Source organism: Sapajus apella, unplaced genomic scaffold (assembly GCF_009761245.1).
Source record: "Sapajus apella isolate SASKATOON/1434 unplaced genomic scaffold, GSC_monkey_1.0 scaffold60, whole genome shotgun sequence".
Classification (NCBI taxonomy): Eukaryota; Metazoa; Chordata; class Mammalia; order Primates; family Cebidae; genus Sapajus; species Sapajus apella.
Window position 1 is genome coordinate 9,406,042 of NW_022437000.1, and position 20,474 is coordinate 9,426,515.

At 41.2% G+C, this 20,474-nt stretch overlaps 1 protein-coding gene across 1 annotated transcript in view; it reads left to right on the forward strand.

Moving 5' to 3' along the window:
- MYO16 (myosin XVI) overlaps window positions 1-20,474 on the forward strand; it is a 563,966-nt gene that overhangs the window by 507,388 nt on the left and 36,104 nt on the right. Inside the window, exon 33 of the mRNA XM_032246200.1 lies at window positions 10,107-10,265. Coding sequence (XP_032102091.1) covers window positions 10,107-10,265 — 159 coding nt within the window. The remainder of the gene's footprint in view (window positions 1-10,106; window positions 10,266-20,474) is intronic.

The window sequence follows — 20,474 nt, forward strand, 5'->3', positions numbered from 1 at the left end:
TTCTCACCGTTGCTTTCTGAGGAGAGCAAGGAGGAACCATTTCCCTCTGGGAAAGCATATGTTGCAGACACCAACCGTGCACTTGGCCACACATCATGGCTCAGGACTCCTGGATTTACATTACCACCTGGCACTGAGGAAATGTAAAAATAACAGCCATATAAATAACCTCATGACCTATAAAAGTATGCATGAGGAACGGGGCTCTGGGCCAGGCAGGCTTGTTGTTTAGGTATTGCATACTTGGCTAATTATGTTAAAAAACAAAAAGAAAAAACTACCCAAGTACAAGAAAAGGAAAGGGATTGAAGTGATTTTTTCCCCTTTATGGCAGGGACAGAATAAATGGGCAAAAAAGGATTCAGTTAGTTAAATTTAAAAGGAAATTGGCACAACTTAATTTTCTGTGCATTTTTGGGTACTGAAAACCTTATTTATACTGACAGTCATTTTTTAGCTTTACTATCGATGCATTCTTCCCTTGCTCAGCACATATGTTGTTGAAGACATCGCTTTGCTTCCTACTTCAGTTGGTGTTTTCTAGCACAAACCATCTCCTTCGACTTGGCAGGGGCGTGGGTGGCAGGAGTTAGGAGTGAAGGACGGGCAGACGTTTTGTTCCTTCCTGCTTAACCTGAAGGATAAGTATTTGCGGCGCTCGCTACCACAGAAGAATGCTTAAAACATAAGTTCAGGAGGAATTTCCATCTACTCCAGGGTGGTGATTTCATAAGGGGTTATTAACAAGTAGGAAGGAATGTCGGGAGCCCAGCCCTAGACGTTTAAGGTCAGTAGACGGCCGAGCAAATAGTTTCTCAGCACACGTTGCCCTTCCAAGGTCTGCAGTGCTAGATTTTTCTGTTTCTTGAGTAATCAGTGTTTGTAGAAATATAACCTGTCCACATAGTGTGGGTAACAGCTGTGTCACAAGAGTAACTGCCTGGGAACCCAGCTCTCTTCCCGGACCTCCATCACAGCTAGACTCAGACGCCCTCCCTCCATACATTTCTGCAGGCGTTCACAAAGGGAGGATACAGTCTGTCCCACATTTTCAAGAGGCGATTAGGATTTTGCCATTCAAAACACACACGATTGTTGTGTGTCACCTCCATGGGTTTATCACATTTCCCCTTTCACGGTTTTCCGCTCTCCTCACATCTATCCATCGCCACATGAACCCTCTCCTCTGGAGTTTCAGATCATCTTCTGTGGTTCTTCACATCTGAAATTCGTCTTTCTGAGACGCAATAACACAAATGTTGGGATTATGCTATCATGGAAAAGAAAGAAAATTCTATTGTGTAAAACAAAAAGAAAATGCAACATGTAAAAGAAAACAAATCACTTCCTAGAAGCTTATAAAGTGGAATGCAGGTAGACTCGGGTGGGGGGATGGCAAAGCCTGTTTGCATTTCTTCCTCACATGCAGTAACACAGGACTCCAGAGACATCTCTTATTTCAGAGATTTAAAAGGAGTTGCCCTGTGGAACACAAACTAGATTTGGTTTAACACAAGCGAGACGCCAATTTCAGGTCGAAGTGCTTCTATCCAAATTTAATTACGCACCATCTATGTGTATCTGCGAGCGCCGTCGAGCTGCGACTTCTAAATTTTACAAACGAGAACTTGAGAAGTAGTGGGAGCCTGCCAGGCCCCTCTCTCTGCATTTGTACTTTTCCTTGATGCCAAGTAGGAAAAAACAAGCACATTCCCTTCATGCGGTCGCTTTCTGAAGAGGAATTTTCCTATAGAGTTTCAGAATGAGCTATAGCCAGTATGAGTAATGAGTTTAAAATGTATTTTCACATTTTTTATGCCTTACATAGCACTCTCAGTATTAAGTCAGCCAAACAGCTATAGTTTGTTTTTCTCCTGTGTTACTGAAACCTGGATCCCATCTCACAGGATTCCAAAATACACTCTAATCTGATCTCTAGCGCAGGTACCTAAGAGAAAAACAATGTTTTCAGCATCTTGTTGGGGAAACATTCCGTTGCTCCTTTCTCTCCCCTGCTTCCTGGCCTTTCCCCGGTGTTGAAGATGTCAGCCACCCTCCGCACCATACAGCCCTCCCCTCTGCCAAGGCTCCCGGCCTGCAGCCCCTCCAGCAAGCCCACACCTGCCCTCCTGCATGGCAGTCAGCTGGGCATCCCCTTCTGCTGCCTACTCATGGTTGGGAGTGTCTCTTCCTAGAAAATTCCTTCCTGAGAGATTTTTAAGTTTCTCCTAGCGGTTTCCTTTTCAGTCCCCATAAATGCTTTTGTTCAAAAAATTGCCACTCAATTTAATCCTCAGGCCTGTGGCTGTCACTTTAAAGTCAACAAGTCCAACCCCAGATGCGCCCTGCTCTTCAGGTGGGAGCTGCGGCTCTGAACCACGCCCAGCTGCTGCGGTCCCCAGGGGTCCCAATTCTCTGGCCCAGGGGGATTGAATTCAGCATCCTCCTGCCTTCCCACTCCCTCCTCTGCTTCCCCAGCCTCTCCCGTGGCTCTGTTTCTAATCTCTCCTCAAGGCTCATTCAGCTGTATACTTTCTTTGCTGGATTAATATACATATTATTTTTTTAAAACCTTCTTCTTCATAGCATGCCCTTGCTCAAAATACTTGCTGGAACCCACTCCCGCGATGCTCATAGACTCCAAAGCTCTCTGCTCCACCCTCCCAGTGTGGAGGTGTGGGCAGAGCCAGCCTCCTCTCCCTCAAGCGCAGTCAGCTCTGCCTCCGCTTCTGTGGCATTCCCTTCCCCTTCCCTCCCGCTCTCCACATTCTGTCCCCAGCTCAGAATCCAGTGCCGCTTCCTCCCGCCTACACCACAGACGCTCACCTGGCTGCTCCATCCCACTCTGACCTCTCCTAAGGATTCCTGGAGCATTTTGCAGAGCTCCCATCCCAGCCCCTGGCCCTTTGCAACCTTAACACTTGCCCTGAAGGCACCTTGAAGGCAGTCCCCCTTAGCATTGATTCACCACAGAGAAGCCTGGGAAAAAGCATCCCTTAGAATGCACCCTGGATGTCCCTGTCACATGGGTTGACATTATAAGTGTCAAAGGCTTTAACAAATGAATGAAACGATCAAAATAAACTAGCTAAGCAGGATGCGAATCCCACAGTGGCGCTTCCAGGTACTCATTCTTCTACCCCGCCCCCAGGATAGATGCAGTGCCTGTCGTAATTCTTGTCATCTGCTGTGCCCCATAGCCCCTCTAAACTGTAAGCACTTGATGGATTATTTCTTTCAGATTAATATTTCTTAAAGCTCTAAAGTAAATCGTAGCACCAGGTTCGGACCGTGTAAGACGTGAATACCCGTTGAATGAATGGAGAACTCCCTAGCTTGGAAGAGGAATATGGTTTGCTCATGGCCCGCCACTCTTCCTTTCTTCTGCCGTCAGCACTTGCATTTGGAGAGTGGCCACTGTGCTCACGGGCATCTGTCTGCCTTCCCAGGGGTGAACCAAGCACTTCCATTCTGCCAGTTTCTTGTTGCTCTTGCTTTGGAGCAAGGACTCATCTGAACCCCCAGAGGCTCCCCCTGTTTGTCCAGCTCTCCCAGAATTATTCAAGGACATTTTTCTCTCCCCAGTAAGAAACATATCTCCTCCCCTGCAGAATTTTTGCATCTTTCCTTAAGAGAAGTTCCTTTTCTCCAGCTCCATCCTACCTACTTTTCCTCCACAAAACCCTTCCTGCCTCTCCTCTCCCAGACACATGCCTGATGTTTATTCATGCCTCTCCCGTCAGGGCAAACTTATAAAACAGTCTTGTTCTATGTGAGGGGTCAGGCTTTTCCCATAAAGCATTTCCAAGGTGAGCAGGAGGTGATGTGGCCTTGTAATCTCATCCAGCGACCTCACACCTTCTTCTCCTCCCAGCCTGTGAATTACTCATGGGTAAAGATTTTGTCTTGTAGACTATGGCTAGAGGCCTCTGTGCTTGAGACCCATTCTGCTATTTGACCAGAAATTGAAGCATATACAATTGAGGAGAGGTGGGAACTTCTTTAAAAAAAATAATAAAGATGAAAGTGAACATTTAGAGAGTGAAGTGGACATTGATTTACAATGAGAAAATAAAGTATGTATTTATAAAGTATTTCAAATGTTAGCTGTTTGCCCATTGCTTGAGTCCCTCCCTGGACCTGAGGAAGAAAGGGGTGCATGGAATCCCCCTCAGTTAACTACAGGTCAACACACTGTGCCCACCCCGATCACCAGGATTCCAGGGTCACACTCAGCACAAAGCATGCTGACATCTATCAAATTGATGTTTATCTCCTGATATTACAGATTGTAAATCAATGTAAAGTACAATTTTAAAAAACTAAATATGTGTGGACCTTGTGTCTTTGAATTCTCAAACCATGGCTCAGGAATTGGTTGCAAACATCCGTAGGTCTTTTCTCTCATAAGCTAACAAGCTTAGGTGGAAAACAAACAGCTCCATTCCTTTGCATAAAAGAAAATATTCACCTCATGCAATGAGATATTTTCCTTAACTTATACTTTTAAATAAGTAAAGCTCAGCACTCAAAGGTGTATTAACCCTGAAAATGCTTCCAGAAATTGCCAGTCTTGTATGAATGGGAAGAAATGATCATTGTGGTACCAGGTGTTACTGTACTTATTTGCATAAAGTTTTCATTTAGTAAACGTGTACACTATTTTACAGGTACAGAAAGTATAGCTCCTTTCAGAAAGCAAAATTTCTATAGCAACATTATTAAAACTAGTTTATTGTCCATTCTTCTTTTTTCAACAAACATTAATTGAGCGCCATCTGTGTGCCAGGCGCTATTCTAGGCACTGAAAATACAACCCATATTGTATTTGCCCACATTCCGGAGGAAGGAGACAGAAAACAAACAGTTGAGCCGTTCTTTGCTGCGCAGGGAGAAGGACTACGTAGAAAACCAAAGCAAGAAGCGGAGACAGGAACTGACCTGGCAAGGGAGACAGGTGCTGATTTTCAGAAGGTCATCCAGAAGGCCTGAACACAGCGCAGCTGTCACGCCCTGCTGGACGTTGGAGAAGGAGAGTGAGGCGGGGAGGCTGACAGGGATGGGAAGGCAAGGCCGAGGCCAAGGCCTAAGGCGTGTAAGGGGGGCTGGGGCCCAAGGCCAGCAGGAGTCAGGGCATGCAAGGTCCTCTCAGCCTTAGGAAGGCTTTGCATCTTAATGTGAATCAACTCAGAAACCAGCAAAGAGGCTTGAGTCGGGAATGACATGATCCGACTTAGGTTTTAAAGCAGGTTTCTCAGCCTCAGCACAATTGACGTTCTGAGCCGGATACTGTAATTCCAGGCTGGGAGACTGTCCTGTGCGTTACGGAAGGTTTTGCAGCATTTCTGGCCTCTGCTCACCAGATGCCAGTAGCACACCCCATCACTCAGCTGTGACAACTAAAAAATGTCTCCAGATGTTGCTGAATGTCCCCTGGGGGTCAAAAAACACCTTCTATCAAGAGCCACAGTTTAAAACAGAATCACATTGACCTGGAGTGATATTTCAGTTATGTAAAAACTGGCACAAGAGAACCGAATAACATTTAGAGATTTGATCTCCCTAGATTAAAATTCAACTTAAACGTACCTTACCTGCATACTTGTAGTTAATAATCATATCCTAATGCAAAAGCCAAGACTTTATTTTTGAGTCAGATACTGATGTGATTCAATTCTCTTGTACCTGTAAAAACAGCACCAAGCCCAGGTCACAGAAAAATCTTGTTAATAAGCTAGAAGGAAACACCGCAGGTATCTAGACCAACCTGTGTTACCGTAGACCTAAACAGGATGTCACTGAAGTACTCAACCCCTTACTTCACCAGATGCAGAGACACAAACATGTCTCAGACACGCCTTCGAATGTTACACAGGATTTACAGTATTCACTTCCCTACTTGTTTACTTAAATTCACTGAATGTTTCAAATATTTTCTTTTGATGTGACTTTTCTTCATTCCCAGAACTCTGATAGCCCCTGCTCGAAGGCATAAAAAGGCTCGATGACTTTGTTTGCACTGTGATATTCCTGAACTTCCCTGAAAGCATGCAAGACATCTATGCACTTTTAACAAAGACCTCTTCAAACCTAATGCCAGTGTCCACTTGATTTCTGATTGTTGTAATTCCCGCAATGCTGAAGTGCTGGTTAATGGAAGTGCTTTTGACAAGGAATGTTGTGCGCTAGGCTACCACTTCCCAGCAGAATCCAACCATCCAGAGTTTCTGCATTTGGTCCTCAATGTGTTGGATCTAGAAATTAACAAGTCAGGGCACGGCTGCTTACACGTGTTCGGATCTAACTGGGAGAAGGGTGTTTATGAGCAGAGGCTGATGCATAATTCAGTAGAATCCCCCGGCTAGTACAAGCAGAGGAGAACCCCGAAGAGGGGACGTCAAGACTGAAGCTGCAACGTTTTTGCAGCTGCCAGAGTGCAGCTTTGCAACCAACAGTTTCCAGTTCATTGCCACCGAGGCCTGGGTGGTAAGCTCGTCAGAGGAAAGAAGCTGCCCTATGCTATTCTTTACATTGCAAATGAAACAGTGAGGGAAAACTTTACATAGAGGAGCCAAGAGTAAACGAATGAGCGTGGGGGACCCCGAGCCCCCGGGCCTCAGTCTGAATCCAGCTGCCATGCCAAGAGTTGTGAAATGTTTACACAGAGATTAACCTCCCCAAGCCTCAATGAGCTCATCTCTAAAATAGGCGTAGTAGTGACACCTCTTCCGAATTGTCATGAGAACAGAGCTAAACCAAGCACCACATCCAGCAGGGAATTGGCACCTAAAATACACCGGGGTGATGGTAACTGTGGTAAGAGCAGTGTGAGGAAGGATCATGCTGACCGTTAATTCCTATGCCTTACGTTAAGAATGGCCTATTCCCTTATCCCCTTCCACAGCCAGCCTTAAGTAGATAAATGCTTGTAAGATTTAAAAAAAATAAAATTTAGCAGATAATTTAAAGATGGAAGCCTGACCTATATGACCATTTAAAAACATATCTTGGTGGCTGGGCACAGTGACTCACAAAGCACTGAAATCCGAGCACTTTGGGAGGCCAAGGCAAGCAGATCACTTGAAATCAGGAGTTCGAGACCAACCTGACCAACATGGTGAAGCCATGTCTCTCCTAAAAAATGCAAAAATTAGCCGGCCATAGTGGCACACATCTGTAATCACAGCTACCCCGGAAGCTGAGGCAGGAGAATCTCCCCGGAGGTAGAAGTTGCAGTGAGCTGAGATCATGCCACCGTACCCCAGCCTGGGTGACGGAGTAAGACTTTGTCTCAAAAAACAAACAAACAAACAAAAAACATAGCTATAGTTTAACCTGCTGATTGAAAAATGGAAATACTTTTAAACTTTAATAGCAAAAATGAGGATTTGGGCTATAATTTAAATACATCAGTTGATGACATAGAAATCAGTTGTGAAGCCAGCCTGAATATTCAGATCGAGAGTCAGCGAGTGTCTCATTGCCACCGGATGTAAGAGAACTGTCCCCATTCAAAGCCTTGGGGAAGCCCTCACTGCTCTGAGAATGAAACCTCTCAGTTCCTCTGTGGTGGTTTCCCAGGCCCTGACTCATTAGTGCCTGGTTCCCTGAAAACAGTGAGCTCTTTCCTGCCCGGGGTATGTACACATGGTATGGAGTTTGCCTTTCTACAATTATGAGCGGAAATGCAACCTCATGGACCTGACCAACCTTGCCTGGCTCCCTACCAGTGTTTTCCACCTACTGGGTTTTCCACGCAGCTGTGAGTCCGCCATGTTTAATTATCTGCTTGTGTATTAAAAAGGTGATTATTGCCAATCACCTTTTTGGGGGAGAAGCTCCCAGGTACCAGGCAGTGGTATTCATTATGTATCTCCTGCACTCAGTGAGTATCTAACGCATAGTAGGCACTCAATAAATAGCTGAAATAAAGAATGCAAAAACAAAACATGTGAAAGAAACATAAAAGCAGGTGAGTACATATTGAGCCAGTTTTAAAACAGAACCTGTTCTACTGGCATTCAGAAGCTTAAGACAAAAAATGCAAACCAGAGTTGACCACGTTGAATAAGTATTCTTTCAGTTTCAGCCCGTTCAATAATTGCTCATTGCCAAGAGCTAAAACAGTTAAGATCAACCTGACTTTCACTTTTGTTGCCATTCTTGTGCGTGATAGCTTGACTGAAGGTCTTTGTTTTTATGTATAATGGAGCCAGAAGCCACAGTGGTTTTCTGGAAAATTTAAATACAAAGTCTTCTGCCTAGTTTTCAAAGCCAGTAGTTTTGCCTTTATTCCATCTATCCAGCATTTCCAGCTCATAAATCTTTACATGTTTTCCTTTCTGGGCAGAGCAGGCTGTGCTCTGTGCCTATAAAGGAGAGGTACCTGCAGGTGATCTGACCAGGATCCTGACTAGTGGGTAGGAAGACTCAGGGTTGATGCGGGAGAGGGTGTGAGTGCACCAAAGCAAGAAAACAGGGGTCAATATGGAGAATTTGGATAAACAGGCATTGCTTGTAGTGCTATTTAAGGGTATGTCTTGAGAGGCAAGAGGAGATAATGTCAAGAAAGGAATTGGGAGGGATCAAGTCAAGACCAGCCTTGAGAGATGAGCTCTGGAGAGCTGGAGCCAGCCTGCCTGCCTTCCTTCCTTCCTTCCTTCCTTCCTTCCTTCCTTCCTTCCTTCCTTCTTCCTTCCTTCCTTCCTTCCTGCCTTCCTCCCTGCCTTCCTTCCTCTGCCCCACCCTCCCTCCCTCCTCCCTTTCTTCCTTCTTTTCTTCCTTCCATTGTTTTTCCTGTCTTTCTCACTCCTTCCCTCCCTGCCTCCTTCTCTCCTTCTTTCTGTAGATTGTAACCAACAGCAGTTTATCCAAAAGTTTTAAGCACGGAAATGACATAATCCAATTTGTCTTTTCATGAAAAATAAAGACTGAGTAATAATGACAACATACAGGTTGAAGTTCAATTCTATCTCTTTCAAGCTACATGACTCTGAGTAACCGTAATTCCTTCTTCAGCAAAACAGGGATAACATCTCTGCCTATGGAGGTAGTGGTGATTGGGATTGGGATGGTAATACACTGTTCTGCCGTATTTAAAGTATAGTGAAGCAAATGATGCGTGTTCTTCCTTTCAAAAAATGTGTTAGTCTAAATCTTCAGAAGGTCCTAACTTTAAGACAGTCAGAACCTACTGTGTCCCAAGAGAAAAGAACCAGAGTTGCACACGTATCCTTGATGCTGAATCAAAAATAGCCTGCAGGCTGGAGCTTTTTTGAGATTCCTTGGGAAGCAAGAGCCAACCCCAGGTGCACCTGTGCAGTCTAGAAAGGGAACCTGGCAGAGGTGGTGATGGGGGGATGTCTGACCTCTTGATGGGCAGTTGTGCCTGATTTGCAAAGTGACTGTGTACCGAAGGGTAATGCAGTGGCCATGGGGAAAACCTACCTCTGTTAGACATTGCTCCAAAGCACAAGCATTTGTTTTGCTTCATTAATACTACATCGTTTTTAAAAGGCCCTTCATTTGGCCCTTCAGCGGAATTTGGACCATGGCTTCTTTGTTCGTACCTTTCAAAACACTTGATACAGAACATTCATTAAATACTTATGTAATTGTCTCCTTGTACAGAATGCAGAAATCGGGTATTGAAGTTTAGTATTCCAATATGGACACTAAAAAATTTCACAGTGATGTTGAAAATATGTTTCTCATTTTTTCCAAAGCTATAAGATTGCCTAAATTTATTTAAATTTAACAATTCAGAAAACTCCTGAAACATAAACTCATTACTTTCTCAAGATAGGCAATACTATAATGACAAGTTATTTGATCTATGACATCAGAAATTCTGCATAAATATGTTTAAATGCAGTAAATTATGAAATTGATTTTTACCACTTAACATTTTCCTTTTTGTTTAACACCATTGTGGCCAAATTTGGTGAATATTATATAAGCCACACATTTGATTAAAGATTATTATTCATTTATTTTAAATGTCATGAATGTTGATTCGATGTCTTCTTATTTTCCCCGAATGTTATATTCAATGTGTTCAATACATGTTATTAGACAATAATAATCTTTTCTAAAATTTATTTTAGGTTTTGAGACTAACATGAACCTAAGTAGCCGGGATGACCCTAGCACATCAGAAATTGCTTCCGAGACTCAAGATAAAAATGCAAACAGCCATGGAATTCAGTTATCTAATTCACTATCTAGTGCTATAACTACTGAAAATGGAAATTCCATCTCAAATGGTAAGCAAATTTTAAACTCAGAAGTAAATGGATAAAAGTTTCAGGCTGTATCAACTTTCTAGAAGGAATGGATTAAAATATGAAAATGAAGTAAGGTTAAAAACTGGAAAATAGAATATCAGTCATGAAACATCGCTGTAGATATTATTGTCATCATATAATTGCTTAGGTTAAAGAATTTGAATTGTATTCACTCTTTGTTGACTATTCAGAAATTTTATGGAGTATTAGTCTTAAAAAAGTGGTCTGAAATTAGTCTTATACAGAACAGAAGGAGGCAATGGGTTCTCTACCAGTATTTTTAATTAAAAAATTTATTTTTGCAACTAAGAAATATGAAGGAAAATAATATTAAAGAAGTGGTAAGTGCCAGACTGACTTCAGGTATTTTAAGTGCATCAGTGAGTCCCACATATAAAAAGTGGCTTGGTTGCATGTACAAAAGCTGAGGATCATGCAGGTATTTTCTCTCACAAATAAACGAAGACAAAGGCTTCTAGGAAGAACTGATGGGAAAATTCAGAACAACTATTCCTGAGAGTCTCCCAAAAGGCTGGGAGAAGCGTGTATGTTTAGTCTGCTTGGAGGCACTGGAGAACCATCACACCACTGAAATTCTGGGAAGCAGCTGAAGACGTAGGAGTGGGGTGAAAGGTGAGCTGACGCAAGGAAGCCCACATTTGAGACTTGACTCATAGGGACATAGGGGCACCCACCTGGTTCAGCGAAGGCAGCCAAAAAGTCCAGCTTGTCTGACTGCCTTCTCAGATTACAGGGCAAGAGACTGAGTCCTGACCCCAAGACCTTGAGGTGGGACCTTCAAGTGTTCTTCCCAAGGGTCAGAGTGAAACAGAACCAAGTACCAAGCGGAGTTGTCCAGAAGCAACCAAGCCTAAAGGTACCTGGGAAACACAGGTGCAAATCTACCCCTAGGCGTCAAAATATTCCTACAAACCATGTTTCAAATGCAAAGGCCAACACAGAAATATCCAGGCATAGGAGGACACAAAATAAGATGAAAAATTATAAGCAGTGACAGCTGTCAATTGCAGTATATCCACAGGAATTCAAAAGATTAGAATTCAAAGACACATGCCTTAAAATAAGTATGTTTACTCAGCCCCCTACAAAATAAAAGAATGAGAATTCCAGCAAAAATGGGAAACTATAAGGAAATCCTCTAACGGAAATTCTGGAATTGGAGAATACAGTAATAAATTTGAGTGCAACAGAGGCTCAAGTTAAAATTAATTAGATACCATTGTTTAAAACAAAATAAATGAAAAAACTGTGGAAGTGGAAGATAACTCAGAAAATCTCCAGAATGAAACAGACTGAAGCAAAAGAGAAGACTGGAAATTCCAGACAACAGTTTAGAGAGATAAAGGACACTGAGAAGGACAATTGAAGTCCTAGGGAAGGAAGAGAGAGTATACAATCAGAAAAAAGACTTGGTGCGAAATGTTAGAGCATCTCCCAACAGTGATGAAGGAACATCAGGAAACAGATTTAAGTTGGCAGAGTTTTATAACATGCAACATACATTTTTCATAGGATCCAGCAATCCCACTCCTCAGTATCTTCCCAAGAGAAATGACAACAGTGTCCACACAGACACCTGTATGCAAATGCTTATGGTGACACTATTCATAATCACATAAAACTGGAAATATATTCAACATCCTTCAACTGGTGACTGACTTGTATTAGTTATCCATTGCTATGCAAAAAATTACTCACAAAACTTGGAGACTTATGTAATCAATGGCGATTATTTCATAGTTTCTGTGGGCCAGGAAGCTGTGTGTGGCTTAGCAGGGTGCCTTTGCCTTAAGGTCCCTCATGAGACATCAGTCAAGCTGTCAGCCAAGGCCACAGTCATCTGGAGGCTTCAGTGAAGGCTGATCCATTTTCAAGGTCACTCACATGGCTATTGGCAGGCTGCAGAAGGTTCACATCCAAATCAACGCACATGGGCCTCTCACAGCACGGCAGCTCCCCCCACTCCCCTGAGCAAGCAGTCCCAGAGAGAGCACATCAGATGGAGGCCACAGACTTCATATCACCGAATCTTGAAAGTGACACCCCCGCACTCTATCACGTTCAGTTGAGTCACTACATCCAGGCCACACTCAGCAGGTGAGGAGTCCGTGAGTGTTTGGAGGTGGGCTCACCGGCATCTCACAGGCCGAACTAGCACATGGATGAACTCTGCAATAAATAAGAGTGACTGGCTGTCACGTGCATCACAAGGGATGGCTGAAGCATTGTGTTAAGTGAAAAAAAAAAAAAAAAGTTAAAAGGCTAAGTGTGAGCCTACTTATATGACATTCTGGGAGAAGCAAAGCTGTAGAGGCAGAAAACAGCTGAGTGGTTTCCGGAGGCTGGGGTAATGGCAGGAGATGAACTTCAGAGGACATGCGGGTTATAGGCAACCGGGGGTGCTCCTGTCTCTGCAGATGCACAGCTGTGTGTGTCCAAAAACGGTGAATCTTACCACTTCTAAGTTCTGCCATAATCAATCCAAATTTCGTAAGAACAGAACAGAACCTTTGCTAAGCCTGAGTAGGAAACATGAAACTATCCTACATGTATCATATTGAAATACCTATAAAATGGAGACCAAGAATTAATGTTAAAAGCAACTAGAGATCAAAAGGTGTGCTACCTTCAAAACGCAGCAACTGAAGTCCAAAGACAATGAAATAGCATAGTAAACATGCTCAAATAAAACAACTGCCTCCCCAAAATTCCTGTAATGATGAAATGGAGTTAAGGATATTTTTAGAAAAAATAAAAAGAATTAGACATTGATAGACTCAGAATGCTGAGAGATAAAGGAGAGAATAAAGAATAATTTAAAAAGCAAGTAACATTTGGAGAGGTAAAATAATATTTAATATTACACAGTGATAAACCTAACTTTCCAGTTATAACCTCAAAGGTAACTATTGAAAGAATATTAATGGGGTAGATAATTTACAAACTAGTAAAGGGAGAAAAAAAAATCATTAAAAGTCAACTCAAAAGATGAGAAAAAAGGATAAAATAGGAAAAATAGGGCAAGTAGAAAGTTCTGAGTTGGTAGATATAAAAGCACATATGAAAATAAATCTTATTTAATTATAATAAACTTTAAAAAGCACATTTAATGTAAATTGATAAGAAAAATTATTAACAGAATATTTAAAAAACTAAGAAAACGGTAAAACATGAGGATTCTGAAAGATTAAATGTAAAGGGATAGAAAAGGAAAAGATACAATGTGCAAATATTAAAAAGCAACAACAGTGCTTATATTTTTGGAAGTCAAAAATTACCTCTCTAGGCTGGGCATTGTGGCTTATGCCTGCAATCCCAGCACTTTGGGAGGCTGAGGCGGATAGAGCCGCTGAGGTCAGGAGATCAAGACCAGCCTGGCCAACATAGTGAAACCCCATCTCTACTAAAAATACGAAAATTAGCTGGGTGTGGTGGTGCATGACTGTAATCCCAGCTACTCAGGAAGCTAAGGCAGGAGAATCACTTGACCTCGGGAGGTGGAGGTTGCAGTGAGCCGAGATTGTGCCACTGCACTCTAGCCTAGGTGGCAGAGCAAGACTCCGTCTCAGGAAAAAAAAAAAAAAAAAAGATAGAAAAAAAAAAAAATTACATTTCTAAAGAATTAATGTATTCAAGAAGAAATCACAAAATAAATTAAAAACAAAACATTTTAACTAATGACAATGCAAACATGACAACAGAACTTTTAGGATATGGCTAATGTCTTTTTTGTATAAATTTAAGGGGTCCAGGTGCAGTTTCAGTAGTGGATGTATTGCATAGTGGTGATGACTGGGCTTTCAGTCATCATCAACTGAATAATATATATTGTACTGATTAAGTAGTTTCACGTGCTTCATTCCATCCACCCTCCCACCTTTCCACCCTTCTGAGACTCCCGTGTAGTTATTCCACACTCTATGTTCATGTGTACACATTATTTAGCTCTCATTTATAAGTGAGAATATGCAGCGTTTGTCATTCTGTGTCTTAGTTATTTCACCTAAGATAATGGCCCCAGTTCCATCCGTGTCACACAAAAGAACTCTCAAGAAATGGAAATATATGGGTTCAAACATTTGTATCACAAGAGAACAAATACAATGAATGTTTAAAGTATCAAGAAATTAGAAATAGAACAAAAATTAAACATCAAGAAAATGGAAGGCATGATGGAGATAAAAAAGCACAAGTTATTGGAATATAAGACAAATAACAAAATAATGTAAAAGGGGTAGAAAGGAAATAAAGTTAGAAAGTTGTTTATTTTTTTAAAAAATTATCTTGAAAACATTAATAAGATTGAAAACTTTCTTGCAAGGGGATAGAGAAATAGAGAAAATGGGAGCAAATAACAGATTCTGGATTGAAAAGGGACATCCACACAGATCTGGCTGAAATTAAAAATAATAAGAGGAAAATATTATGAAAAGTTTTATGCCAAGATAAATTTGCAAATTTACATGATCACATTCTCAAAAAAAAAATAACGGAAATGTACAAAAGAAATAAGAAAGCTAAATAACACTGTAAATGTTAAATCAATGGAATTTGTCATTTAATGCCTTCCTACAAGGAAATCCCCAGAACCAGATGGTCTCTCCAGCATATTTTTCCAAAATCCTAAGGATGAAATAATGCCAATGTCACATAAACTCTTTCAGAGAATAGGAAGGAAGGAGGAGAAAGAAAACAGCATTACTGCAGCTTGCATAATTAGCCGCTTAATTTATGACAAAATTGGCACAGTAGGGCACTGGGGAAGAATAATTGATTGCTATCCATGTGGAAGAAACAGTGAAACTTGACCCACCCTAATGCCATACACGCAAAACAATTCCTGATAGGTTATAGATCTGTTCACCAAATGTCAAATCATAAAATGGATAGAAGAAACAATAGGATAATTTTTTTTTCCTTTGCAAAAGGAAAGAAGGGCTTCTTAAACAAGACACAAAAGTGTTAACCATAAAGAAAAATGAAACATAAATAGGGAGAAAATATTTTCAACACAGTTACCCAACAAAGACTAATATTCATCATTTATTTAAATTAAAAACAAAAGACAACTGAAAAGAAAATTGGACAGGATACCTGAATATGCGCTTAGAAAAACATTTTTAGTGGAGTCCAACCTCATTAGTAACCAGAGGAATGTAACCGAAGACTCCGGGGCGATACTGCCACACACACTCTAGAATTACAGACCTGCATGCCGGGAAGAGGTGCACGGAGAAGGGACTGCCACCAGGTGAGGAGAGCGATTTCATTCGGAGGAGAAAGCAGGTAGTGATTTGGAGCTTCCGCAGAGCTGCCAGGGTGCTATTTCTTTATTTGTGTGGTCATCACAATTCTGCAGTTTAAAAAAAGAAGAAGAAAGATATGGAGAAAAAGAACTCTTCACCAAAATATTTAACTTTTTCATGTTTTGAGGCAAAAGGCAAAAGCTATAGCCTTGAAGATGATCCTAAAAACTTAATACAACAACAACAAAAAAATAACTGTGAGTCTCACTCTAAATATCAAACTATAACCAAACACCAAGAAAACAGACAAAAAACCAAACACCAAGAAAACAGACAAAAATTCTCCAGTCCAAAATGGAAATGCTTGTGGAATAGGCTCCATGAAATTAATAATATGAATTATTTAGGAGTATCAGGCTTCTAAACTTCAGCATGTAACAATGTGTACGTCCAAAACCTGCAACACAGATTTCTGTGTTCTCCCTTACATGCCTACAGATTTTAAAATAAAGTTTGTTCTATGCTGTCATTAGTTAAAAACCACTTGAAACTCTCAAGAGTTATGTGTGCAAAAGGAAAATTATTTCAATTGGAAATTCAATCTTTCAAAGCAACTTGACACATTTATGCTGATCTACTCTTGTGAGCACCATGAATTTCTGAGTGCCCAGAGCTTTCCCCCATGATTTTTAAAACATCCAGCACAATGCCCTATATACTTAGGCCCTCAGTAGGCATTTACTGATTGAAACAAGATTGCTTATTACATACTAACCAGTAAATCCCATACAGAGGGCAGAGTCAGAAAAACTGCCCTAGTCAGTATTACAGAAATTGAACACATGTGCAACATGTGATATATACATGAGCATGATAACTCTTAAAGCAATTATTAGTACAGATTCATAACTTACAAAGCGCAGCCAATGTGCTTTCTAAATAAGGGCACAAGATGAAAATCAATGTTTAAAATAACTTAAAGTTCTAATAGAATCAGAAACAGTGTTATTTTCTAGGAAACATTTCTCTTTTGAATGCCAGTATCTGCATGCTACCTCTGCTTCCCAGAAATAATTATCTGTTTGTTCGTTTGTTGAAATATAGTTATGTGTGGGTAATTATAGCTATCACTTACTTTAATTGCCGTTCTTTTACTGATGTGAACGCAGACTTGGATCTTTTTTTTTTTTGTATACTTAATTATTCCCTGGACTTGTGGTTATTTATCATTAGATTAGAGAGCAATTTTTAGTGTTAGAGTGTTTTAGCTTTATCAAACAAAATATTGTGAACATAAAGATGTTTATTTTATGGGGAGACTGAGTTACAAAAAATTCCAACTAGGGCATTTTATGTTCAGTATGATTTTCTTTCTTGCTGTTCAGTGAATATACATAATATGTCTGGGTATGAAGAAAAATGGCAATTAAAGGATACAGTCATTGCCATTGCATTTACATTATCTATCTGCGCAAATTGTCTCTTTTTAATTTGCATTATGTTCCTCCTCAACGTACAATAAGGGTTATTTGTGTTGAATAAAGGCTTCCTAAGGCAAAGAGTTGGGGGACATCATTTGCAGGGCCAGGAAATCTGCATTCTGTGCATTGATTCTGGCGCCACTTTGAACTTAGGGTCATTAGAGCACCAACCACACCAGCTCCGGGAACACCTAAGAAGGGCTTCCATCAGCCACACCTCAGAATCAATTCAGACCACCAGCCAAGGAGCCTTTGGTTGGACCCCATAAATATCTTTAACATGTATTTTACAACATCACTTTCTTCATGGAAATTGTGCACATTCTTTGGAGCTCATACTCCTGTCTGACTGAAAGTCTGATAGCCAGAGAAAAGGAAGCAAGCCTCACTTGATAATCTGAGAGAAACAAATAGGAGTCTACAGGGCCATGAATGACAATTTAAAGAGTGTCTCTGAAAGTGTTGTCCTGGTTTTGAGGGGGGTGCTATCTGCTGTTTTGGAGAGGTGTGCCTGATTGTACTATCCAGGGTGAGCAACAGAATCGGAAACTGAGTTTGGGGGTGCCAATTTTGTATTCATTCACTTAAGCCTTGGCAGGTTTTGTATATGAAGCAAGAGTATTGAAGACTATTTTGGTATAGGAGTCAAGAAGGGCGAAGTGTCAAGAACGACTCCAAGAATTTGAGACAAACGATGGGAGGACACTGCACTCTCTAGAAGGGAAGGGCAATTCTCAAAGGAGGTTAATTCCATAAGTGGATCTGGGGCTCAAGAGAGAAGGACTTCTGATTCTGGATGATTTTTCCATAAATGATGATTACAGATTTGGAATATAGAGCAGCGTTCCAGGATGGAGAAAGAAAAGCCAGAGGTTTCCAAGAAGCTGGAGACGCGGTGATGATCTATACCAAGAAGCTGGAGACGCGGTGATGATCTATACCAAGAAGCTGGAGACGCGGTGATGATCTATACCAAGAAGCTGGGGACGCGGTGATGATCTATACCAAGAAGCTGGGGACGCGGTGATGATCTATACCAAGAAGCTGGGGACGCGGTGATGCTCTATAGCATCAGTGGAACAATCATAAAGAGAAATAATAAAAGCAATGTGATGACCAAACCATATAGAATGCCCAACTTTAAGAAATATACATTGAGAAGGGTGGAAATGGGAACATGCAAGAGGCACTCAAGAGATAGAAGACAGATGTCCAATTTCACGGAGACCAAGAGAGGAGAGGATTTGAAGGTAATGGAGTAGTTGGAAAGCTGGACAGATGTAAAAAGAGAATTCAAACCCACTTGCCATTGGCTAATCAAGTTTGGTTCCCTACATAATGACAGATTGTGCCTAGTAAATTCTAATCAGTTAGCCATGTAAAATTCAATGCCATACCACCCCTTTAAAGTCCCTCTCATTCTTGTCTTCATATAAGACTTCACATGAACCCATTGGGTTCTGCATGTAGACATCACGACCTCAGAGTCTCTCATTTTTCAAAATTACTTAAAAAATCACCCAGAACTCTAGGGACCAGGCATCCACCCCAGTGATGAGGAGGATGTCCTAAAAGCCATTCCTCTTTGTGTTGTGGAGGAAGGTTTAACTTTAATTCTCTGAGCAGCGTCCAATCCATGAGGAGAGAAGAGCAGAGGCTTCTCCTTCCAGTTAAACCCTCAATCAAAGCCAAAGCCTTTCTGACTTTTGCCCACTCAGGTTTAAAGGGACAGCAGCAGGTTGTACAGGGTGTGCACAGCATATCCATTATGCCATGGAGATCAGCTTTGGGGAATTCCTTCCCCTGAGCATCTGTGTGTTTTCTTTGAGCAGAAAAGCTGCATAGCTGAAGGGCAGGGTAGGGTCTATGCAGCTTCAGAAGACCCTGACTCTTGCTGTCATTTGGGCAAGAATGGCTTTTTGAAATAGTTTGTATCAAATGGACAAAAAGCTCAACTTTTTGAAGCACACTGTTGCTACCCTGGAAAGACTACGTTCAGAAAGGGACACAGGAATCTCTAAGCTGGGAATTGTTAACTCCAAGCCTGGGCTGGGGAGAACACTGCTGCAGTAAGAGGAGCAGAGGGGGCTTCTCAGAATGTGCTGAAGTTCCTTCTCGGATAGAATTCCACCTTTTAATGAAGGCACAGATAAAGGGCTCCACCTTCACTTTAAATATTCCTCCACCATGATTGGAGTCTTCACCCTGGTTAAAATGCGTGATAGGATTCTCTACCCCACCAAGACTGTGGGACTTTTCTGGGAGACTTTGTTTAGCAATGTTTCCATTATCTACATGAGGAAATCCTTGATACGTTAAAAAAAAAAAAAAAAAAAAAAAAAGAAAGAAAAGAAGAAAAAAGAAAGAAAGAAAGAAAGAAAAAAAAGTCCTTGTCGGTTAGGGACACATGTACAAATATTTTTAGATTAAATGACATGATTCCTGGGATCTAAGTGAAAAATGAATACAAATGGATAAAATTGACAGCCGAAAATGTTGGAATGGGTGCATGGATTTTCACTACATATTCTCTTTATGTTTGAAATTTTTGTAATAAAAAGTTTTAAAACTTGTATTATTTTGTTAGATAAAATGAGTGCTGCTATAGTCCATGTGTGTTACTTGGAATTCTTAATGAAATTGAATATGTGTACTACTTAGTAGTCATTCATATTTTTTCTCCTTTATTTTCTAAACTTATTCTTTGTCTATTTTTTAAAATCTAAGAGTAAGTCCTTTATTTCGATCTGTAGAATGCTTTAAGAATTAATAAACCCCCTTATTTACCATATTTCAGTGTTCTATATTGTTCTTTTAAAATACGAGTTTTATTTTTAGGGCATTGTCAATATGTTTATTTTTAATGTTTATATAGAGACATGAATCTCTTTTTTTTAATTGATGTTTTGTGCCTTTGGTGTTTTAAAATTATTTGCCTTAAAAAGGTACTGCTTCTAATATGGTGGGTAAATAAAATATTGTGCTGGTAAACACACACATGCACAGGTGCGCACACACACACACATGCACACACACACACCCCTCCTGCCATGTAACCTCCTTCACACTTTTGGCACTTCCTGGCTGTCACTGTACCCCTTTCAGTTCTCACAACCTCAGTGCGTGGGTCGTGATGAGGACCCTTGGCTGTTTGCTACAACCTCCAAAAATCCCCTTCCCCCTGACTTCTCAGGCCCAGTCACTTGTCCCACCTCCTCCTCCACACACCAGTCTCTCCAGCACCCATGCACCTGCCTCCCTCCCTGCTGTCCTCGCCTGGCCCTCCACCCGCACGCATCCACCTGCCCACTCTGCCACCTGTCCCTGTCTGTGGAGCTCTGCCACAGGTTCTGGGACCCATTCTTGTTTTAGTCAACAGTTATGAAGGAAAGACCTTTAAACTCATGACTTAGATAAAATGGCATCATGTTTGTTCTGGG